General features: G+C 41.6%; 1 protein-coding gene across 4 annotated transcripts in view; it reads left to right on the top strand.

Annotated features, from left to right (window-relative positions):
* The window catches only part of DIAPH3 (diaphanous related formin 3), a 481,747-nt gene that overhangs the window by 75,901 nt on the left and 380,125 nt on the right, over positions 1-25,721 (top strand). For all 4 annotated transcript variants that reach the window (XM_039507674.1, XM_039507681.1, XM_039507691.1 and 1 more), the window contains 2 exons: positions 20,077-20,151; positions 20,235-20,304. In XM_039507674.1, the coding sequence (XP_039363608.1) occupies positions 20,077-20,151; positions 20,235-20,304 (145 nt within the window). The remainder of the gene's footprint in view (positions 1-20,076; positions 20,152-20,234; positions 20,305-25,721) is intronic.

The raw sequence follows: 25,721 nt of genomic DNA, 5'->3' as shown, positions 1-25,721 counted from the left end.
CTGAAGTCCTATTGTAATTATGCAAAGTGTGGGCCATTAATGGTGAGTTAGAATCTTGATGGTTCCTATTGACTAGGACAATTGGTTGTAAATGGTTTATTTACCTGCGAAGCTTCCTCTGTATGGCCTGGTCTACACTACGTGTTTATACTGAATTTAGCAGCGTTAAACCGATTTCACCCTGCACCCGTCCATACAACGAAGCCCTTTTATATTGATATAAAGGGCTCTTAAAACTGATTTCTGTACTCCTCCCTGACGAGGGGAGTAGTGCTCAAATTGGTATTGCCATGTCGGATTAGGGTTTGTGTGGCTGCAATTCGATGGTATTGGCCTCCGGGAGCTATCCCACAGTGCACCATTGTGATTGCTCTGGATAGCAATCTGGAGTCGGATGCACTGGCCAGGTAGACAGGAACAGCCCCGCGTACATTTGAATTTCATTTCCTGTTTGCCCAGCGTGGAGAGCTGATCAGCACAGGTGACCACGCAGAGTAACTATGCAGTCTGAGAATCGAAAAAGAGCTCCAGCATGGACCGCACGGGAGGTACTGGATCTGATCGCTATATGGGGAGAGGATTCCGTGCTAACAGAACTCCGTTCCAAAAGACGAAATGAAAAAACATTTGAAAAAATTTCCAAGGCCATGATGGAGAGAGGCCACACCAGGGACTCAGTACAGTGCTATGTGAAAGTTAAGGAGCTCAGACAAGCCTACCAGAAAACCAAAGAAGCAAACGGAAGGTCCGGGGCAGGGCCGCAAACATGCCGCTTCTACGCTGAGCTGCATGCAATTCTAGGGGGGTCCGCCACCACTACCCCACCCCTGTCCGTAATCTTAGCCTGGCCTGAGGATTCTGCGGACGGGGAAGATGAGGAGGAGGAGGAGGAAGAGGGGAGGACGAGCTTGCAGAGAGCATACAGCACTCCGTTCTCCCCAACAGCCAGGAGCTTTTTCTCAGCCTGACAGAAGTACCCTCCCAGCCCTCCCAAGCCACAATCCCAGACAATGAAGCCATGGACGGGACCTCTGGTGAGTGTACCTTTGTAAATATAAAACATGGTTTAAAAGCAAGCGTTTTTTAATGATTAATTTGCCCTGAGGACTTGGGATGCATTCGCAGCCAGTAAAGTTACTGGAAAAGTCTGTTAACATGTCTGGGGATGGAGCGGAAATCCTCCAGGGACATCTCCATGAAGCTCTCCTGGAGGTACTCCAAAAGCCTTTGCAGAAGATTTCTGGGTAGGGCAGCCTTATTCCGTCGTCCATGGTAGGACACTTGACCACGCCATGCATGTAGCAAGTAATCTGGTATCATTGCATGACAAAGCCTAGCTGCGTATGGTCCCGGTGTTTGCTGGTATTCAAGCAACATCCGTTCTTTATCTCGGTGTGTTATCCTCAGGAGCGTTATATCGTTCATGGTAACCTGGTTGAAATACGGGAATTTAATTAAGGGGACAGAGATGGTTGGGCTGTTTGCCTGTGGCTTAAAAGAAATCCTTCCCTGCATTTAGCCAAGCAGGGGGAGGAAGGGGGGGGATTGACACTGGGCTTTTTCGCATTTGGCTATCTGGGATCTTCCCTGCTACCAGCCACGCAGTGGGGGGGAGGGTGGCTAGCAGCGATCTTCTGTAATACCAGCCATGCGGTGCGGGGAGGGGTAAAGCGATCATCCCAGAGAATTGGATGGGGGCAGTTCTGGTGCTGCACGTTAACAGGAAAGAAGCAGCACTCAACGGGCTTTGCTTGCTATTTGGGAAAGGAGGGTGCTGGATATATGAAGGCTGCAGAAGCCAAAAGACAATGGCTTACCATGGCCGCATGCAAGCCAAATTCTGATGCCCAGACCTGCGTCTGTGATCTCTAACACCAAAGCCACAGGCACTCAATATTAAGATGCAAAATGCAACCTTGTAGTGAGATCACATGTGCTGTGTAAGGTGAATAGTGTTGTTCACCGTGAAAGAGGTATAACCATTGTTCTGTAAAATGTATCTTTTAAAATACTTCTGTACCTTTTTTCCCTCCCTCCTGCAGCTGCAAATTTTTCAAGTCTCCTTCCTCCATCCTGAAGGCTATCTCAGATAAGACAGTGGGAAAAAAAGACGTGAGACGAAATGTTCTCGGAAATCATGGAAGTGACCCGCAATGAAAGAGCACATCTGAATGAGTGGAAGGACGTGGTATCAAAGTACAGGAAAGATGCCAGTGACTGTGAAGATAGGAGGGACCAATGTGAGGATAGCAGGGACGAATGTGAGGAGAGGAGAGACAAACGAGATGAGAGGTGGCGGCAGGAAGATCTGAGGTATCGGGATGCAACTCTGGGGCTGCTGCGTGATCAAATGGACATGCTCCGGCGTCTGGTGGAGCTTCAGGAACGGCAGCAGGATCACAGAGTGCCGCTGCAGCCCCTGTATAACTGTCCTCCCCCCTCACCATGTTCCTTAGCCTCCTCACCGACCAGACGACTAAGAACGCGTGGGGGGAGGCTCCGTGCACCCGCCCATTCCACCCCAGTGGACAGCCCAACCAAAAGGCTGTCATTATTTTGAAATTTTTTTAGTGGCCTTTTCCTTACCTCCTATCCTTCTCCCAAACCCCACCCGGGCTACCTTGTCAGTTCTCGCCCTCTTTTTTTATAATTAATTAATAAAGAATACATGATTTTTAAATGAGTGATTTTATTTCCTTAGGAAGTAAGCGATAATCAAAGGGGGAGGGTGGGTGGCTTATAGGGAATGAGTCAATCAAGGGGAGGCGATTTCATCAAGGAGAAACAAACACAACAGTCACACTGTACCCTGGCCTGTGATGAAACTGGTTTTCAAAGCTTCTCTGATGCGCACCGCTTCCTGGTGTGCACTTCTAATCGCCCTGGTGTTTGGCTGCACGTAATCAGCAGTCAGGTGATTTGCCTCAGCCTCCCACTCCGCCATAAAGGTCTCCCCCTTACTCTCTCAGAGATTGTGGAGCACACAGCAAGCAGCAATGGGGACATTGGTTTGGCTGAGGTCTGAGCGAGTCAGTAATGTGCGCCAGCGCACCTTTAAACAGCCAAATGCATATTCTACCCCCATTCTGCACTTGCTCAGCCTGTAGTTGAACAACTCCTGACTACTGTCCAGGCTGCTTGTGTATGGCTTCATGAGCCATGGCATCAAGGGGTAGGCTGGGTCCCCCAGGATAAATACAGGCATTTCAGCATCCCCAAATGTTAATTTCTGGTCTGGGAAGTAATTCCCTTGCTGCAGCCGTTTAAACAGAGTAGTGTTCCTGAAGACGCGAGCGTCATGAACCCTTCCCGGCCATCCCACGTGAATGTTGGTGAAACGTCCCTTGTGTCATAGGTATCACCCCCACTTAGAGCTGTTGGGTTCCAAAATGGGGACCTGCTTGGACTCCCCTAAACTAAAATCCTAGTTTAGATCTGGTAAAAGCTGCCACCACCCAATAATGTATGTGTATTGGGACACAGTCGTTCCCCAAAATCCTTGGGGATCCCAAGAGCCCCAAATCCATGGAGTTCTTACACCTAGGAGAAATAAACCCTTCCCCCCTGCTTCCTCCCCCCTCCCTTTTCCTAGGAGAGATACTGGGATCCAACTACAGAGGAATGCCTTCCTCCTCCCCTTTCCCTGAGAATTTACCCAAGGAAAGATCAACTAAGTCCTTAACAGAAAAGATTTATTAAAGAATAAGAAAGTAACTGTCTCTGTAATACCAAGATAGAACAATACCCAGGGTCTAAACTTATCAATTTTTGGAGAGAATTCCCGCTCCCTTCTTTCTCAGTAAAAGCAATAACAGTACAGAATTAAAGAAATTCTATAGCAAAACACAGAATTGCAAATACAGAAATAAAAGTATAAGAATACTAGTTCCTTGCTAATACTCACTAGCTTGAATAGAAGAATTTATTGCAGAAACCTGGGAGGACTTGATTAAGATGTCTGTACTCCCTTAACTCCCAAGAGAGAGACTCTAAAACAAAGAACAGAAAAAAAAACTTCCCTCCACAGAGATTTGAAAATCTCTTGTCCCTGATTGGTCCTCTGGTCAGGTGTTCACAGGTACTGCTTGTTAACCCTTTACAGGTAGAAAAAACCTTAACCCTGTTTATGACACCTTGTGATCCACCAGTGCTTGCAGCACCATGGAAAAGTACCCCTTGCGGTTTATGTAGTGGATGCCCTGGTGCTCCGGTGCCAAGATAGGAATATGGGTTCCATCTATCGCCTTACCACAGTTACGGAATCCCATTGCAGGAAAGCCATCCACTATGACCTGCACATTTCCCAGAGTCACAACCTTTCGTAGCAGCAGCTTAATGATTGCTTTGGCTACTTGCATCACAGCAGCCCCCACAGTAGATTTGCCCACTCCAAATTGATTCCCGACTGACCGGTAGCTGTCTGGCGTTGTAAGCTTCCAGAGGGCTATTGCCACTCGCTCATGAACTGTGAGGGCTGCTTTCATCTTGGTATTCTGGCACTTCAGGGCAGGAGAAAGCAAGTCACAAAGTTCCATGAAAGTGCCCTTACGCATGCGAAAGTTTCGCAGCCACTGGGAATCATCCCACACCTGCAACACTATGCAGTCCCACCAGTCTGTGCTTGTTTCCCGGGCCCAAAATCAGCGTTCCATGGCTAGAACCTTCCCTATTACTAACACGATCTCCAAAGCGCAGGGGCCCGCGGTTTGAGAGAATTCTGTGTCCATGTCCTCATCGCCGTGCTGCCATAGCCGCCACCTTCTCGACTGGTTTTGCAGGTCCTGGTTCAGCACTGACTGCATGAGAATGCGCGAGGTGTTTACAATGTCCATGATTGCTGTCTTGAGCTGAGCAGGGTCCATGCTTGCCGTGCTATGGCGTCTGCACAGTTCACCCAGGAAAAAAGGCGCGAAACAGTTGTCTGCTACTTGCACGGAGGGAGGGGTGAGGCTGTATCCAGAACCACCCGCAACAATGTTTTTTGCCCCATCAGGCACTGGGATCTCAACCCAGAATTCCAATGGGTGGGAGAGACTGCGGGAACTATTGGATAGCTACCCACAGTGCAACGCTCCGGAAATCGACACTAGCCTCGGTACATGGACGCACACCGCCGAATTAATGTGCTTAGTGTGGCCACGTGCAATCGACTTTATACAATCTGTTTTAAAAAACCGGTTTCTGTAAAATCGGAATAATCCCGTAGTGTAGACATAGCCTATGTGTGGGCCAACCCAGGAAGACTGGAGACTTAGTGACATGTGACCATGTCACATGATACAGGAATCCATCTTAATCCTTGTAATTTTCCAGTGATGAGGATGGGGTGGGAACAAGTACAGACAAGATTCCTGCCTTGTGCCAAAGCTATAAAAGGGGGTGGAGCAGGACAAAGGGGGTGGCCAGTCATGAGAAAACCACTACTTACCACCTGAGATGTCTGCTGGATCTAGCGAAAATTGTACTGGGGAAAGGATTGGGCCGAGGCTGGGAAGGAGTCTAGTCTGTGAAAACAGCTTATTGGAACATCTCTGAGGGTGAGCTATTACCTGTAATCAGTTTCTTAATGTATTAGGCTTAGACTTGTGTGTTTCTGCTTTATTTTGTTAGTGACTTATTTTGTTCTGTCTGTTATTACTAGAAACCACTTAAATACTACTTTTTATACTTAATAACATCACTTTTGTTTATTAATAAACCCAGAGTAAATGATTACTATCTGGGGGAGCAAACAGCTGGGCATATCCATCAGTGTTATAGAGGGTGGACAATTTATGAATTTACACTGTATAATTGGACGTTTGGGTGCTGGAGATAGGTAACCCGCTGAGCGCTTTTCACTTAAAGCCTGTAGCTTTGGGGGCATGGTCCAGACCCTGAGTCTGTGTTGCAGCAGGCTAGTGTGTTTGGCTAAACAAGACAGGTTCTGGAAGTCCCAAGTTGGCAGGAAAAACAGGCTCAGATGTAATTTCAGCACATCAGGTGACAATCCCAAGGGGATCTCTGTGACGGAACCCATCAGTTACCAGCCATTAGGAAAGGGATAGTTATTGTGACACAGTAAATATAATGCTGCTATACAAATTCATGGTATGCCCACACCGTGAATACTGCATATAGTTCTGGTTGCCTTATCTTTAAAAAAAAAATATTAGAATTGTATAAGGTACAGAGAAGGGCAACTAATAATTAGGTGTATGTTAACAGCTTCCTTATTGGGGGGAGATTAAAAAGACAGGGACTGTTCAGCTTGGAAAAGGGATGAGTAAGGGGGTGTATGATATAGGTCAATAAAATTATGAACGGTGTTAAGAAAAGCAACGAGGAAGTGTTATTTACCCCTTCACAACAAGAACCAAGTGTCTCTTGGTGAAATTAATAGGCAACAGGTTTATAACTAACATTAGGAAATACTACTTCATACAGTGCCCAGTCCACTTGTGGAACTCATTGCCAGGGGATGCTGTGAAGGCCAAAAGTATAACTGATTTAAAATATTTTGATAAGTTTCATAGAGGATAGGTTTATCAATGACTATTTGCCAATGTGGCCAGGGATGCAACCCCACACTCTAGGTGTCCCTAACGGGAAGATTTGAAATCTTAAAGCTACTTAAAGTCTCTCTTTCTTTCCTTCTAGTATAATCTTTCTTATTACTTATTTGGAATCAGAATATTTTATTAGTATCTATGGAAGTTAAGTTTTGGAATTTCAATTCAAAGATCCATAACTCTGTGGAACAAGAATCTGAACTACATACAAGGGTTTTCAGAATTCTGGAAAGGCAATATGTTTGCACTCCAAGTCTAAATTCTGGCTTCCTTCAAAGCACAGAAATTCCCCGTGGTATCTTCGTAGTAAATACGATTTACAAATCTTCCTGTGCTTTAGAACAAAATGGGATTATATCACCATTGCTTCTGTTGTCTGGGGAGTCCTCTGGTGTGGTGAAACTTTGGACATCCCAATATTCCAAAACTCAGGTTCTTGTCCATAAAGGACTTTTAGTTAAGAGAAACTTGTTGGGAGAGTAAAGTTACTAAACACTGCTTACATAAACAGGTGTCTCTTCGTGGGTCAGGATGCTTGGGTTTTCAGGACCTCCGTACCTTTAGATTAGGGGTCTCAAACTCCCGGCCCGGGGGCCATCTGTTGTTATACCAATATAATAAAAACCAGCAGGATCTTATTAAGAGGGATAAGGCAAAGATGCCACATTTATTGTAAATACCATAACAAGACAAAAGCAAACAACGTTGTTTTACTACTTATTTCTATCACTACTTATACATTATACACACACACACACACACACACACACACACACACACACACACACACACACACACACACACACACACACACACACACACACTTATTCACACAATCATTCATTCAGGTTCTGTATAGATGTTATAGTTACCAGCCTAGATGTTGCTTATGCCAAGTTACTGGCCAGTATCTTGGTCATGAGGATGGAGCCGAGTCTGTGTCAGATGCATCTGATGCTCCTGGAGGCTGGCAGCAGAACCATAGACTCAAAGTCCTTATTCTTTAGAGTCCAGTTTTATAGGGATTTTTCCCTATGTTAGTTCATAGGAGTTGCTTCATTTTGCTGTTGCTAAATCAATCAGCAGGTGGCTGGCTTCATGTTGTTAGATGTTTTGTTCTTCCTTCCTTTGAGGTGTGGTGGGTGGATTCCAGTTTGCCCTCCGAGGGTCATCTGGTTGATCCCACTTGACACCTTCTTCAGCTGACACTGAATTCTTCAGGCTGGTACTCCCTAACCATTCATTCACATACATTCTCTATCTTAATCACATCTATTTCACTGTCTCTTTACTTTTTGGGGTGTTACCAATTTATGTGAGACTCCCTGTCTTTTAACAAGCAAAGATAAAGTGAGATGAAAACTTACAGAGGGTGGGGGTCTCTATTTATACACTATAACAGCTACTGTTTTGGCTTACTTAGAGATAATTAATGTTTAACAAGTTTTATACAAAGTATTTCTTTGAGCTTAACAAGTTTTATACCAAGTATCTCTTTGAGCAGGCTTCACACAGACACAGCTGGTGGCTTGCAGGTTAGAGGCTAAATGTTGGGAATCACAAATTTACTTCTAACATAAACCTTAAGTTATAAAGTATTAACTAACAATAAATCAATAAATCATTTCTCATATAAACCATGTTTAATATAAACCTTCTTTAATATCCCTACATTGTGGCCTGAGAACCTCCCGAATGTGGCCCACGGGGCCCTGCTGACCACGGACAGTGCAGGGGAGCTGAGTGGCATCTGCCTACTTGCTCCATGTGGTCTGCTGGCCCCTCCCTGCATTCCCAGGGTGGGGTGGGGCTGTGCCTCTGTGCGCTGACCCTGCCCGAAGCGCCCCGGCAGCCAATGGGAAGCTGCAGGGGTGGTGCCTGGGGGGCACTCCCTGACCCCCTTCCAGAGCCTGCACCCTCCCAATTCCCCTGACCCCCTTCCAGAGCCTGCACCCCTCCTCCTTCTAGAACCTGCACCCCACCCCCTCCTCCTGCACCCGTGCCCCAGTCCAGAGCTTGCACCCCAGATCCCTTCCCCCACCCAAAGTCCCTCCCAGAGCCCAACCTCTCACTCCTTCTGCACCCAGAATCCTTCCAAGAGGCTGCACCCCAACCCCCTACCCCAGACCTCCTTCCCCACCTAAACTCCCTCCCAGAGCCTTAGGCAGATTTTTGGGGGGTGGGTTCTGGGCAGCATGAGTGACCTTATTGGCCCACTGGGAGGATTTGAGGACTGGCACTGGACTTCAGGTAAATCGAGTTTGAGAGCCCTGCTTTAGATGAAAGCTGGATCTCTCAGATGATTGGGATCTCTCAGTAGAAAGAGAACAATGAACTGGGATTCTGCAAAAGTTTTTTATACAGATTTTTCCATTTAGTTTTTTGAGGGGCTGATCCAGTTCCTAAAAAGCCATCACGGAAAGTACTAAAAAAATGGAAGAGGATATGAAGCAGTTTTAAGCCAGCTGCTCAAGTACGTTGATTAGTGAGAAACTTACACTGAGTGGGTTATTTCTGGGCTTGGCAGAATTTGATTTTTGTTATAATCTGTCAAAATTATATCTCTCTTTATTTTTGAGCATTTTATTTTTATCGATTTAGATTGCAGTAGTTGTGGGAAATTGTGGCGTGTCAAATAATGGTGGGAGGATCAGACTATTTAATGACAGGGAGATTCAAAAAGTTAAAGCTTTATAACTGTTAAAACACAAATGTAAACATCATATGTCAAAATATACAAAGTAAATAGCCTTAATGAAACTCCAAGTTCTCAAGAAGCATTTTTCGTACTTTATCTGTAAAGACTGATTATTATTGGTTATCATCTTCAGTTTGTCTATAATAGTGAAATTAATGTTTGATGCTTAAGATAATCTAATTCTTCCATGCATAGTTATTTCATAACAGTATACTGCAGGATTTCATGTATTTTCTTTGACTCATTTGGTGTTGTGTTTTTACACCTGATACTGGACTGTGGATATGCCGCTAGTGATTTGGTATGCCAGTTACCAGATTCCTAGTAAGATGAACATGTGATGGCAGGGAAAGAACAAAAGGGCAGAAATCCACTATCACAATGGAAACCCTAGTAAATAAGATATTACTCTTTGTTACAAGTACAATTGTAGAGAGGTTAACCAGGGCTCATCTCTCTCTAGGAACCCCCACTGCCTCAGTAAATTCGGGAGGAGGCCTAGCAGGGAATTAGTCCGTGTGCAGGAGTCTTCCTCTGCGGCCTTCGTGAGAGCAGAAATAAACAGTCAGCCCAGGCCCTAGGTCAGCGTGGGGCAATGCTGAGTCAGGTGCTCAGGCAGGGGCTGAACAATAACAGCATGTACCAGGGATTGACAACCTCTGGCACGTGGCTCGCCAGGATAAGCACCCTGGTGGGCCGGGCCAGTTTGTTTACCTGTCACATCGGCAGGTTCGGTCAACCGCAGCTCCCACTGGCCGTGGTTCACCGTCCCAGGCCAATGGGGGCTGCAGGAAGCAGCCTGGGCCGAGGGATGTGCTGGCTGTGGCTTCCCGCCATCCCCATTGGTCTGGGATGGCGATCAGCCAGTGGGAGCCGTGATCAGCCGAACCTGCAGATGCAGCAGGTGAACAAACTTGCCTGGCCCGCCAGGGTGCTTACCCTGGTGAGCCGCGTGCCAGAGGTTGCTGACCCCTGGTATATAACAGTGAGCCTAGGTCTGAAAGCCTCGGAGAGGGGGAGACTGCCACCCACGAGTTGGGGGTTGGGGCAAAGCAGGCCCTCCCACTCCACTGTGTTCCATCCTGGGGCCTTAGCAGCACCAGAGGACCTGCTGCTGTGTCAGTGGGGAGCCTGGCCACAACACACTGACATGGGTTCTGGCAGTGTCACAGCTAGACTAGGGTCAGCTGCCCCCCAGGCTACTTCTGAACTCCCCCTCTTGAGGTACCTGGGTCAGGGTGGTGTCCTCAGGGGGGTCCAGCATCATGGGTTCCTCGAGATAGCTGGCCTGGGGCAGGTTCGGCAACTCCTCCGGGTAGCTGGCCTGGGGCAGGCCCGGCCAGCCCTTGGTTCCTCCGTAGGTCGCTGGTGTTTTCCCAACATGAAGGTAGGCTGCAGGCGTCTGGCTTCCCTGGCGGTTGCTCTCAGTGAGCTCTGGGTTTGGGCCTTTATACTTCCTTTGCCAAGCCTGACCCTTTGCGGGGCGGGCTCAGGGCTTCCTGGCTCTTCCCACTCTGTGGTCCAGAGGGGCTCATCTCTCTCTGGGGTGGCGGTGACCCACACAGTGATCAATAGACTTCTGCTTAGCACTTTCAACCAAAGCACTTTCTAGTCATTTTTGGGATCATGTAGCTTACACAAATTCCATGGAAGGATTACTTATATTTTGCTATTTGTTCACGTTTGTTCCAATTTATGGTGCATGACTTAAGTGTTTGTAGGCCCCACTAGACTTGTTGTTTTTGAGTACCTAATTCCCCCTAGTAAGAGGTTAGGAGCAAATGAAAGTTTTGGTATAGGTTATAATTGCGTTAAACATACCTGATGAATGACTCTGACACATGAGTGGAAATTGGTTTTTGATATTGTATTAAAGCTGACCTTCAAGTTTAAGGTATCAAATTTATTATTTTGTCACCTGCACCTTTTCTACTTGTCAAAGGTCTTAATATGAGTTTTCTTCAACAAAAGTTAACAAATATTTATCATGGAAACTACATATTTTGAGTAACCAAAATGGTTCTAAATAGATTGTAAAACTTTTAAAGAAATTTTGTTTTACAAACTTAAGAGTAAATAAAAAAACTAAACACACACCAGAATATATTTGGGTTATAGTTCTTCATTTTAAATAACCTGCAATATTAAAATAATTTTCCTTTGTCCTGCTTGATTTACATTCTTCAGCTGTTATTTTAGTTACTTATTGTGATATATTTGAAAAAGGGTTTTTTAAATATAAGCTGTTATTTTTCAGTTGATCCCAACTTTGGGAGAAAATGATAGTTCATGAGCATGAAAACTATAGGAATAATTGATTTAGGAATCAGAATTTAGAATTCTTAACCTTTTTTATAGGTGAAACCCTCATAATGTATAATTATGAATTTTGTTTTTAATTCACAAGTAATTCAGAATTTTTTCTCTCTACTCAATGACGAGAAATATTCTCTGCCATTTCTGTTGATTGAAAAAAAAGTCAAAATATGACTTCTTAAAGTCACCTATTTTGTAGTCCTATAGTGACCAAAAAGGAATGGATCAGAAGGCTTTGGAGCCTTTAAACACAGTCTTAAATTTACAAGATGTAGGTTTCTTCAGTAATGACTTTTTCCTCTTTGGATGGTTAGCAGTTATTAAATGATCCTGCTTGTAGACATAAATTGCTTACAAAACTAGCTTAAGTATCATTATGATATACACTGCAGATAAAACTGTTAAGAACTTGGATCAATTGCCACCCTCCACCATGTGAAAAAGCTTGTTACTCAATATTCACCGTACATTTGGAGAATGAATTTTCACATGCCTACCTTGCATATGATGAAAATGAAGCCATACTTCTACGTAAAAAGGAGGTGGTTTTTGCTTCTCTTTGTCAGAAGGCCAAGACCGCAGTGGAAATAAGTTTGTAAACAGTAGTTTGGGCTCTTACTATCTCCATTAGTTCTACCTCCTTACTCAGTATTGCTGTTCTGTCTTCCCATTTTTTCTATTTCTGGACGGGCAACTCACTCATTTTGCTAGGGAATGTTAAATCAAAGTATTCTTCTAAAATTTTTCTCTTAAAAGGTTGGACATTGCACTGACTATCCAGTTTGCTATCAAACTGGTTATTGTTGGACTCTTATCAAGGTTTTATTAAGTATTGATGTGAAACTATTTTGTTTTTTTACTTCATTTCACAAGAAGCTTTCCTGGTAAGAATGTTGGAAACTCTGCTGTGAATATTCAACAAGGGTAGAGAGAATATTTGCACTTGTCTAGTCATCTGTGAATGCTGTTGATAAATTATTGAAACCTTGTGGTGAATTTTGCTGACAAGCACAAAACAAATACAGGTTGATATACTTTCCTGAAGAATGATCACTTCTAGATTAGTTGATAATTTTCTTGTTGCAGTTTTCTTTTTTACTGAGGATGAAAAGATAGCACTTTTTGTTGTAAGCTATGGAATTCAATAAACGTCTGTCAGGACAGAGGGCCAACTTGCTCAATATTTCTTGACTTGTAAAATCTTTTCTGAAACTAACTGTTTTTTCCCTTTTGTACACTGGAAATATACTTCACAGAAATAAATAATTGAAAAATATTTATGGGCACACAATTTGTATTAAAAGGAAACAAAAATGTACACAATGAGTCATGTTACTTTAAAACATGCAATAACTGGAAAAAACATGAAAATAAAATTTCAAGTGTCTTTTGCTAAATAGCAGGATGGATTGATTCAAATAAAGCAATGTAAATCACCAGTTTTAATCTTGTTTTGCACTTTCAGTTATTTTCCTCAAGAAAAATTGATTCTCATTGGCTGGGAACCATTAAAACATGTTGATTTTCAAATAAATATAGCCTTTATGCTTATTTAGTACTTTTGTTAACCAGAAGATATACTATGTGCATACATGCTTTCTGAAGCAATTATATAACTTAACATACATTTATTCAGATTCTTAATTTTTATGTGTTACATTAGAAAAATGGTGAATGATTAGTTTCTTCTTTGCTGGATAATTATTTTTTTCCCCTTTTGATGTACATTAAGTTCTATTTGGATGAAAATTTTGAATTCAATTAAAAATGCACAAAACCAGCATTTTAATTTTTTAAATTAAATAAAGAGCTTTACCAAAATGTTTTCCATTTTAAACTGGTTTATTAAGAAAGAAACATTACCTGTAGTTAGTGAATTAAGTGATTTTTTTTCCCCCTGGTTACTGCATTCCTCAAGGTTTCAGAAGTAGTAGATAACCTCTCAATTGGCTTTTATTCATTGATTGATTGGAAGGGGAAAACAGGCTGTGAGTGAACTAAACATTGAACTGAACTACTGGAATAAACTCAAATGAGAGAGCATTCTTTCTGCCTGCTGAAGAGGTTACTGCCTATCAAAAGCTAGCTTAGCACTTCAGCAAGCTCTGGTTCCAGGTGCTTAGCCAGTGACTTCTACATGGTCAGTGGTTTGACTTTTTTAAACTTTGGCAGCAAATGTACTGCTTTATATTTTATTTAATTGAAATTATTTTAATATATGGTAAGTTGCAATCTGAACATAAATTGTCATAATTTCAAACAGGTTTATTTAAAAAACATAAATATGTATTTAGTTTAAATTTTAAAAAGTTTAATTAAGACTTTTTCCCCACCCTGGGGGGAGGGATAGCTTAGTGGTTTGAGCATTGGCCTGCTAAACCCAGAGTTGTGAGTTCAATCCTTGAGGGGGCCACTTAGGGATCTGGGGCAAAAATTGGTCCTGCTAGTGAAGGCAGGGGGCTGGACTCAATGACCTTTCAAGGTCCCTTCCAGTTCTAGGAGATTGGTATATCTCCAATTATTACCTATTACCTATATAGTAGAAGATCAGTGCAGAAACATGAGGATGACTTAGAGTTAACTTAATCTAATCCTTTTACCATGGGATAGCATTTTCATTAAGTCTGCAAGTATTAAAGGTGGACTAAGTTTAGGTTCACAAAACTTTGTGTGACAGCACTTATTTGTCTTTGTCTGGAATTGAAAGGTGGCTCCTTCAGGCTGGTACAGAGGAAAAATTGACTGAATATGTGCAATAGTTGTTTGGGTATGAAATTCAGCGTTGATGCTGAGAAGCTAATTACCCATGGTAAAGTTAAAGATTTCTGCTTATATTAAGTGATTCAGTGTAATGACAGTCCACGTTTCAAGGTCTCTAAGCTTCATTTTTTCCAGATGTCCTTCAGTTGGCAGTGTTGGTTGGAAGGGAGGAGTGGGTCTAAGGCTTTGTATGGATTACTCCTTCACTTCCCCATGTAAAAGTAATTGTGGCTATATTGTACTGCTTTGTTTGTAAATATTTTCATTTGTGGGCCCTTTTAATTCTAAAATTATAAACAAAACTTCCAGTTTAGTAAGTTAAAACTAAAAAAGGGAATGTCAGTGGTTTTTAATTATGCAAAACTTAAGAAGTTTCAACTCATTTTCTTCACGAAGCCCTGTTTTGGTCTCCACTTGAGCATTCACACTGTATTGAAAACTCTAAGCCTCACAGCTGTGCTGGTGCTGCTGTACTGACTATGCAGACCTGAGTCAGAATTACAGCTTTTGTGGGCATACACTATTGTATTTTAGGGTTCCTTGAAAGCTGAAGTGACTCTAGGGGTTGGTTCACAGTGGGTTGTGGGAGAACTTGTCTGTCTGTCCTGCAGGAGTTGACCCAGAAGTGTTTAGTGTGGTTTTAGCTTGCCAACTCCTCCACTCCAACCACTTTGTCTGCATACCCACCGCAGCTTGGGCCATCAACATGGAACCCAAACTGGTGGAGGAATTTTTCGACCTCATGCTATCAATCAGTTCTATTTTAGGAATCAGGCAAAACATACGTCAGATGCAGGTGGTGGTTCTGGTGGCAGTTTGTGAACTGCCAGAGGTACCTCTTGGAAGGGGATATTGACATGCCAGCTGCAACCCAGCTGATGCTGCTCGTGCCTGTAACATTAGCTGCACATTGCTCCTATGTAGACCGATGCTTCTGAAGTAGGGCCACATGCACAGACTGGTGAGAACACATAGTCATGTTGACTTGGGGTGACCGACACTGGGTCCAGAACTCTCGCGTGAAGAAGCAGAGGTTTGTGATTACCTTGCCCCAACCCTTTAGCACCATATTAGAGAGGCAAATCAACTGTGGGGTGGTTATGGCAAATGTTTTTGAAGTGATTACTCAAAGGTGCTGGGCATTACAAATTGTTTTTGAAGTAATTACTGGCTTTGAGAGAATGGGCTTTCCAAACTGCGTGGGGGTCATTGCCTGGACTATGGTTTTGCCTTCTGCAAGGAGCATAAATACACAAACTGCAATGGGTACTATGTCATGGTTAGGCAGGCTCTGGTCAACCATAGGAGCAGATTAATGGACACTAATATGGCATCCATTGGAAGGGTGTTTGATGCCAGGTTGTTCCTGAGATCAGGACTTTTATCTTTGTGGAGAAGCTGGGACGTTATTCCCATTGAATGACATCATAAATGGAGTTACTGTCCCCACTGTTGTTCTAGGGTACTCTGCTTGCCCCCCGTTGCCATGGCTTATGAAACCATAACCTGATTTCAGAGCACCTGGCCAAAGAAGATGGAGTGACACATTCTCTAGGATGGGGGTGGAATGTACATTTGACAGACTGATATCCTGCTATGTATGCCAGTATCATTAAAGCAGTCCACATTATTATAATGTGCTGTGTTCTGCACAATGTCTGCGAGGACAAAGTGGGGAACTTTTTCACAAGGAGTGGACTCAAGACACTGCTGGATTTCTGAGCCAGTACACAGTTAGACAGTGTACCTGTTATGCATGACTGGTGCTGGATTCACATGTGAAAGAGAAATCCTAGATGCTTTGTGCGCGTATAATGGGTTTATGTAGTCCCATGCATAAGGGGGAATAAATGGCATTTGAAGTTCTGTATATGGGAGTGGGGCAGCTGTGGGATTTTTTTAAAATGTGTTGGTATTATGCATTTTTTTTTCCAGTACTGGCCAGGTACTGCAACTCAGTTTAGGGATTATTGTGATGACAATTTCTATTTTTTTTTATTATGAAAGTTATTGAGTCTGCACATGTGATGACATTCATTACAGTTTGTGCAACTTCTAACATTATGTATAAGAAAACTTGCTACTGTAGCCTTGTGTGCAAATTCAAAATTATTTTATACAGGTATTTACATGCCAATGTAAAAATCAGAAAGGCAGACCATCCACCATCAAAACTTTCAACACAATTTATACTGCCAAGAGTGAAAAGTGCATGTCCCCAAATGACATATTGAGTTTTTCCTGGATGTCTCTTGTCCCTCTGTTCTCCTGGCTTTGATGCACTTTGTCTGGGAAGGCTGTGACTGGCCTGGAGAAGTGCATGTGGTTCAGCCCCATTCCGGGGAGTACCAGTTCCACATACAGTCCCTTCCCTAGACCTGTCCAAATTCCCTTCTCTCAGGGTATAGCCACTTCACGAGTGGCTGTTGGGGGGTGACCCCAGGCTCACCCACTACTCCGGACCTCTACCTAGGGACCATCTCAGTAGCAGCCACGTGCCGCATCCCTTTAACTAACTGCGTTTCCCTGGGCCACTTCCCCGCAGCTCTTATCTTTGTCGAGTCCCAGCAGCCAGCCAGGAACTTTTTTCTGGGGGATTAGTCACTGCTAGAGAGACTCGTTTAAACGGAATGTTTAGACTGCAACCTAATTTCAAAGTAAATGAATCCTAGCAAGGAAGGAGCTGGTGTATTAGACGAGGTTGCTTATTGGAAGGTTTGAGCAGAAATTAGTTCAGGAACACAAGGAAGGGTATCTGGTGAACGGGAAAAGGGTACTGGGTTGTTTGGGTGCAGCAGGAAGTTGTGTACTGAAGTTTAAAGTGCTAGTTAATTTCTTTTTTAGTTGGATTGGCAGCTGGGAGGAAGATTGTCATATGTTCGGGGGGTCAATGTTTAGATGAACATATTGCATTATTCTAAATTTTAGGAAGAGTAGTAGTGAAATGAAATTTTTCTGTTGGTGCTTTATCTCCAGAATTTTTCAGTAAGTCACTTTTTTTTAAAAATTAAATGCCTTGTTTCATCTGAAGAGTTTCTGTTTAAGTATTTGAATCCATGTTAAAACAGCTAGCCGAGAACAGCTGATCTTAATGTTAGATTTTGAGGTGGTAAGAAATATCTGCTTATATCTAAGAACCAGCATTAATCTTTTTAATTTAAGTATTCTCTTCAGCCATTGCTTTAATATAAATGAAGTTCAATCTTCAAATAATATATGCAGTGAAATAAAAAAAACAAAACCAAAAACATAGAGACAAGAAAGGAAAAGAAAAGCATTATCCATCTTTAACAGAAAGTGATAACTCAAAATTAAAGGGGGTCCACTCCTATTTGTTTCCGCTGGAATGGGGTGGGTGAGTGGATTTCCAAAATCAGTTTGCAAAAATTAGTTGCACAATTGAATAGACTTCCATTTTCTAAAAGGAAAATCATTTAAATAATTTCTATAGCAATTAAATAAAGGCAATACATGTGTGGCCAGAGAATTTAGTGCTGGATTCCTTTGCTAAAGAGTAGCTATGATTTTTAGTGCAAATTATGTATATAATTTATACATATATAATGTGGTTCAGCCCCATTCCGGGGAGTACCAGTTCCACATACAGTCGCTTCCCTAGACCTGTCCAAATTCCCTTCATTCAGGGTATAGTCACTTCACCAGTGGCTGTTGGGGGGTGACCCCAGGCTCACCCACTACTCCGGACCTCTACCTAGGGACCATCTCAGTAGCAGCCACGTGCCGCATCCCTTTAACTAAACTGCGTTTCCCTGGGCCACTTCCCCGCAGCTCTTATCTTTGTTGAGTCCCAGCAGCCAGCCAGGAACTTTTTTCTTATTGCACTCTTTTTCCTGCACCTCAGGTTATCCCTTTGTAAAATCATGTGCCATGGTTCATTTTGGCATTTTTTTTCAGAAAACATTGCACAGAATTAAACCTTCAGGACTAGCATATTCAAAATCCTAAATTTAAATCTTAATAGTTTCCTACTCGTATTCAAAGAAAATGCTACACAATTGCTTAATATACAGATGCTTACATTTATTACAAATATACAATATAAGCAATAAATTAAATATTCAACTTTTTAAACAAGCTTTTAGGCAGTAAGTCCTTAGAAAGAACACAGTGTTGCAGGCTTTCAGAAACTTTTTCTGGTTCTGTTATGCACACCCAGAGAAGGGAATTAGGGTTTGTAACAGCTGTATCACAATGTAGGTTTTCAGTATCTTATCCTAGAGTTCTTATGTGGCCCCCATTACCACAGTAGCTGAGTGCCTCAGAATGGTTAACCAATTTATCCTCACAAAACTCCTCTAAGGTAAGGAAGCACTGTTATCTCCATTTTCTAGATGGAGAACTGAGACAGAGAGAGAGACTGAGTGACTTGCCCAAGGTCAAACAGGAATTGTGTGGCAGTGTCTCATGAGTTCCAGCCTAGCACCCTCCCCACTAAACAAATCTTCATCTTTGTCACAGTCCTGGTTTAAAAAAAAAAAAAATCCCATTGGTCAATCATCAGGATGCTGTTTTGGGCCAAGATGATGGGGCTGTGTGCATTTAAGCTTCCTGCATTTGAGTAGAGTCCAGGCACTGCCTGTGACTTTGGATTTTTAGGTACTCTTTTGAGGTGTAGTTCCTCCATCTAGCACCCACTTCTAAGAGCTAAGATACTGAAGTCCAACTGCCTAAGTCCTGTGACTAGGCTCTCTCAGACTTCTCAGTTACTTAAGCACACCCTTTCCCAGAGTTCCAACCTTGTGAGCACTCTGGTTTACACTTCCCCTCCAGGACCACACAGACTTTGCAATAGTTCCAAAACTAATCACTCTTTAATTTAGATAGCACGAGATATACAGATCTTAACAAAATAATAAAACATCTATAGGCCATCTGTGCCTCAGCTTTCTCAGCAGTTTTGAGTATCCTCTGGGATTTGGTCAGTCTGTTAGTGTGTCCAGGATCCCCAACCAGCACATGGCTTTTCCTTTGAATCATGGAGTCTGTTTCTTACTACTTGAGTCAGTTGCCTCCTCCTGCTTCTGATCTTTTCTCCCCACCTGTCTCCTTCACGTTTTTCTACCCACTTTCTGACATATAGAGGCATACAGTGATACAGGATTTTAATAAAAATAACCACAATTCATAAACTTATATATAGGTTCCACAACTATCACACTTTCCTTAAATCATTTTAATAGTCACACAAACATGTTGTTTCTTCTTGATCTACTTTAGAGATTAATCTATAACAAAGCCTGTTAGTCAAAAATTTTACTCATGAGAGATTGTTATAACATGTAACAAACTCTTTAATTCACGCTTTGCTTGGATTGAGAAAGAATGTGTCTTTTTAGAATCCATTCTCTATACCAAAATATTTATCAGAGAATGATGCCTTTAATTTTTTTTCTCTTATGTACCAAATAAAACATTTTCATTGTTTTAGAAAGTTTTCTAAAAATGATATATTGAGAAATACCCATATGGATTCAGATTTCAGATAGAACTGCAAACTAGTGGCAGAAGGAAAGGAATGACTGACGTGCAAAAGAACTGATTGAAATGCAAAGCAATTTGGGGGACAGACTGTCTTCTTGCCCTATTTACACAGCACCTAGTACAAGGGGTTCCTGGTCCATGACAGGGGCTCTAGATGTTGTTATAATAATAATAATAATAATAATTCAATATCTGAAATACTGAGTTATTAATAATGTACTTAACTGGTGGTTTTTTTTTCTCTTCTAGTTGGGTTGAAAACTTTGGACATGAAGGACTGGGATTGTTGCTGGATGTTTTAGAAAGACTGGTTGAAACAAAATCGTAAGGACGCTTTATGTAAACCTTGAATTTTGTGTAATATATAATTACATTAATTACAACTTAAATTTTGTATATCAATTCAGTCAGGACAGAGTTGTGAAGAGGAGTCAGCATAAGATCGTACAGTGTTTGAAGGCCTTTATGAATAATAAGGTATGTGATTTATTGTTACTCAATAATTCAGTTTATTCATAAGGTAGTCCATGTATCTAAATCATAATGTAGCATAGATTACCATGGTTTAACCTGAAGTGACTTTATTTGCTTGGATGGTTTTCAGGTATTATATCTGAAAGAAAACCACTGTTATGTTTCAGCCCCTTAAGCCCAGATCCATTAATGTGCATGGATTGTACTGTACACTCAAACCAAATATTTTCATCCAAGTTGAAATTTGTGAATCTTGACAACTAAACATAGTCAATAAGTTCAACTCTTTTAATTGCTTTAAATGACAAGTTTAATGTGGAAAATGTTGTTTCAATACCCAACTTTGAAATTGTTTCTTCTGTTAGGATGGAAGCATCCTTTGTAATTGAAAGTGTTTCTTTTGATAGTTCCCCTCTGTTCCGTTTCATTCCTCAGCATGAAGCTGAGTATCTGTCCAACATGTTTAGCTAATAGTTCAATGGATTGATTTATATACTGATTGTAAAGCTAAAAAATTTCAAGACATCGCTTAATTTCTTGAACAGGGTACATGGTTTCAGAGTTTAAGTACACAGCCTAATCATCTGTAGTGGTTTTAATATAAAATGTAATTTCCCCTCAATTTTCTTGAAGAAACAAACAATACAAATTAACCCAAGAGGCTAATATTTAGCTACTGAAATCATAATGGCCTATTAAATGTAGTCATAATTCAAACTCCTAACAAAATTGGGCTTCTCTTTTTCTGCAATGCTGCATCATTATCGAGAGATTTTCCTATTTGTTTAGCATAAGTATTCCTTTTGCACAGTGCTAGGAATAGCTCTTCCACTTTGTTCGTCATGATACTTCACGTTGGTACTATTTGTTTTTCATGAGGCCTTTTGCATTTCTGTCAAATGTTTGATCCTTGCTACTTTCATACAAATTTATCCACCTCCCAAACCACACATCTTTTAGCCATATCAACCCATGAAGCCCTGGGGTCTCCTCCTCATACTCACTTCTTTAGCATTTCAGACAGGTTTACAGATAGCCTGGGGAAAAAGGTCCTGGATCTGCCCTCACTCTCTCTCTGCTTTCATGGTTAAGTCAGCTCCCTTAGGGAATATCAAATTATTTTCAACTAAGTTTACAATAATCTTTTTACATAGTTACTTCCTGGCTTCCAAAGAGTGTAAGAAGAGCATCAGGATGCCCCTTCTATGCCAGCAGCGCAGAATCACTTCACCACTGATGCCCAAATGTGAATGTCTAGGTTCATAGAATCATAGAATCATAGATCAGAAGGGACCAATATGATCATCTAGTCTGACCTCCTGCAAGATGCAGGCCACATTAGCCGATCTCCCCACTCCATTAGCAAGCGACCCCTGCCCCATGCTTCGGAGGAAGGCGAAAAACCTCCAGGGCCACAGCCAATCTACCCTGGAGGAAAATTCCTTCCCGACCCCAAATATGGCGGTCAGCTGAACCCCGAGCATGCGGGCAAGACTCTCCAGCCATACCCTCTGGAAAAAGGTTAAGAATAACATATCATTGACCCATTGTACTATTTACCAGTGTGGCACTTAATTAACCTATTGACTAAGCCTGGTATCCTATCATACCATCTCCTCCATAAACTTATCTAGCTTAGTCTTAAAGTCATGGAGGTCCTTCGCCCCCACTGTTTCCCTCGGTAGGCTGTTCCAGTATTGCACTCCCCTGATAGTTAGAAACCTTCGTCTAATTTCTAGCCTAAATTTCCTAACTGACAATTTATATCCGTTTGTCCTCGTGTCCACATTAGCACTGAGCTGAAATAATTCCTCTCCTTCCCTGGTATTTATCCCTCTGATATATTTAAAGAGTGTAATCATATCTCCTCTTATCCTTCTTTTGGTTAAGGAAAACAAACCGAGCTCCTCAAGTCTCCTTTCATATGACAGGCCTTCCATTCCTCGGACCATTCTAGTGGCCCTTCTTTGTACCTGTTCCAGGTTGACTGGTTTCCTCCCTGAGGTACCAGTGCTCAATACTTTGCCTACAGATTCAAACAGCAACTCTTGTGATCTGTTTGTTTGCTCCAGGAAACTGGATAAACATCAAAAGTTTAGTACACTAACACCACTGGTCTTTCAGTCTCAACTGTGGCCACACACATGACCCTGTATACATTCAGATGCCACTGACCAAGCACCTGTATCCCTGCATCCCAGTTGATTCCTGTTGCAATGCAGAAGTTGTTGCACTGATCCAGAATGAATGGGACCCCAATTCACCAGGAGGAAATCCTGACTGTGTGTCTTTAAGACTTCCACAAACTGGAATTGGATGAGATAACTCTTGTTCAGAAGCAATGATGGCCATGACCAGCCAGCCTCAGTTCTGTATAAATCCTTAATGCTGCACCAGGGATAATATATGCTTCCCCACCTTCATGCAATAATATGGACTCACTTTGTCTTTCCTGTTCTGTCTTTGACATTTCCGGATCAAGGTGACCGAACATTTGCCCCACTATAAATTCCTAAACTCTGATGCCTTATTAGAAATATCCTTTATAAACAATCCAGGCATCAGTTCACTGTTTATAAATGCTCCAAAAAGTGCTAGTAGGAATGTGATTTTAAAGATGTGTCCTGTCTGTATTGACATACCTATTGAGGAACTCCCATCAGATCCCAAAATATCTGAATAATGATGGTTCCTTGGGGATGTGGCCGGGGCCCCAGGGGAGCCATGCAGAGGTTGTTCAGCAAGGGCAAATTTCAAAGAATGGGGCAGATGATTCCCTAAACCGGTGATTATTCTAATGCTTAGATTCACTAAGCCAGTAACAAAACAACTTTTATAATATCTTTCTGGTTACTCAGAAGCCAAAAATACAGTTCCCTTAAAGCAACTGAGCCTTGAGCTCCCACCCAGACAGCCAAGTAACATATGGTGAGGATTACTGAAAATTTTGTTCATCATATAAAAGTTGTATCAATCCCAAAGGATTGGATACATTACCCCTCAGGTCAATGAATATTTCAGACCTTACCCAAATACATGCTTACAGCCAATTCTTATCAACTAAACTAAGATTTATTTAAAAAGAAGAGACAATTGGTTAAAATATCATTGTACATACAGATATGAATAGAGTTCTTAGGTCAATTTCATAGTAGAGATGGTGAGCTTTAGAGTTGCAAAAAGTCCTTTTAGAATTAGTCCATAGGTTACAATCCAACATTTAATATCTGGGTGATCCAAAATGGAACTGGATACCTTCAGTCTTGCAACTCAAACTTCCCCTGATGAAGCTTAAGTACATCTGAGATGAAAGCATCAGGGTCCAAGAGTTTTTACAGATCCGTTGCATGCTATTGTCAGCTTCTTGACAGCAGGTGTTCCTTGGGTGAAGAAGAATAGTGTCTTTGAAGCATCCTCCTATTTTGTAAGCATCACCGGTAATTAGCTATATGGATTAACATAAGGCAATTGCCTATCTCCTGTCATTTACAGGTAGTTTACTATATGCTTCAAAGAGAAATGAAGACCATGAAATCACTACATTTACAGTTCAGTTAAATGTTAAGATCTCCTTTTGATCTCAGAATTAACAGACTACAGCGATAGACAGGAACTGTTAAGGGTTGACAATGTAACCAAACAATATATATGTAAACACACAAAAAACCCACCACCATTATATACTAATATGTCTTTAAAGGTTGAATCTGGGTCAGTTAGCCTGAAAGTTTCTTAACCCTTTCTTGCCCTGTGTCACACAGGGTCTTCCCTAGGACTTGTGGATGGAGATAACCCTTTAATAGGTTCCTAACTAGAACACCACCACAAGGGTACAGATAACCTGATATTCTGCTACAAAATGGTAAATTTGTTCCAAAGTGTAGTACTTTTCATTTGTTGATATTGAATTTCATCATGTTGATTTCAGTTCTCTAGTTCATCAAGGTAATTTTGAATTCTAATCCTAATTTAATCTAAATCACATTTCCCTAGTTTACTCATAAGACTGTCATGTGTGACTGTGTCAAAAGCCTTACTAAAATTAAAATGCATCATGTCTACTGCTTCCCCATATCCACTAAACCAGTATTCCTGTAAATGAAGGAAATTAGGTTGGTTTGGCATGATTTTTTCTTGACAAATCCATGTTGTATATTTATCACCCTGTCATTGTCTAGGTGCTTACAGATTGATTGCCTAATAATGTATTCCAGTGTTTTTTAAGGTATCAGAGAGACCAACTGGTCCCTAATTCCCTGGGTTGTCTTGGTTCTCCTTATCAAAGAAAGGTACTGTGTGTGCCCTTCTCCAGTCCTCCAGGATGTCACCTACCCTCCAGGAGCTCTCAAAGATAATGGCTAATACTCCCAGGGTTGCTGTTGTTAGTTCCTTAAATACCCTAAAATGAAGTTAGTCAGGCCCTGCCAACTTGAAAATATCTAATTTATCTAACTATTTTTTAACCTGTTCCTTTTCTATTGTGGCTTGTATTCTTTTCCCACTTGTTGTTAATATTAATTGTGTTAAGCATCTGGTCACAATTGACATTGACCTTGATGGTGAAAAGTAGGCATAACATCATCTTGGCTTTCTTGGTATTATGCTTGATTAGCTCTCCCTCCCCAATAACTAGTGGATCTTGGTTTTCTTTTTTTCTGTCTCCTGCTCCTAATGTATTTATAGAACCTCTTTTTGTTGTCTGTCCCTTGCTAGATGTAACCCATTTTTTGCCTTTGCCTTTCTGATTTTGTCCCTAGACGCTTGATCTATTTTTTTTATTCTCCATAGGAATTTGTCCATGTTTCCACTTCTTGTAGGATTCATTTTTCATTTTACAGGTCATTGTAGGGGTTTTGAGACTTGTGTTGCACAAGTATAGACTATAGCAGCTCTTCAGTGTCTTCACATCTACATGAGGACCAACAATCCAAATGTTAAGATGGTTAAGAATAATCTTTTAGAAAATAAATTGTTTTCTTTTATCTTCAGATGTTGAAAAATAACATTCCTAAGCAAATTTTGCTTTGGGCCTTTTAATGTGTTTCATTAACCTCCTCTTGAATTATTCTTAACAATGAAAAGTGCCTGGAAATATCAAATTTCCCTATTAAATATTTAATAAACAGTTGGGAAAAATACACTACTATATTGTAATTATGGTTTATGCTGGTTTGTAAATACCTGTACCATCTGACAAGGACTCAAATTGATATTTCGTGAATTTACTACACACCAAATTATAAAAATAAAATAGGTATATCTCCATATATTTATTTTATCTCATAGAACTGGAAGGGACCCTGAAAGGTCATCAAGTCCAGCCCCCTGCCTTCACTAGGAGGACCAAGTACTGATTTTTGCCTCAGATCCCCATGTGGCCCCCTCAGGGATTGAACTCACAACCCTGGGTTTAGCATTTA

This window comes from Mauremys reevesii, linkage group 1 (assembly GCF_016161935.1).
Source record: "Mauremys reevesii isolate NIE-2019 linkage group 1, ASM1616193v1, whole genome shotgun sequence".
Taxonomy (NCBI): domain Eukaryota; kingdom Metazoa; phylum Chordata; order Testudines; family Geoemydidae; genus Mauremys; species Mauremys reevesii.
This window is presented reverse-complemented; position numbering and strand designations above follow the sequence as displayed.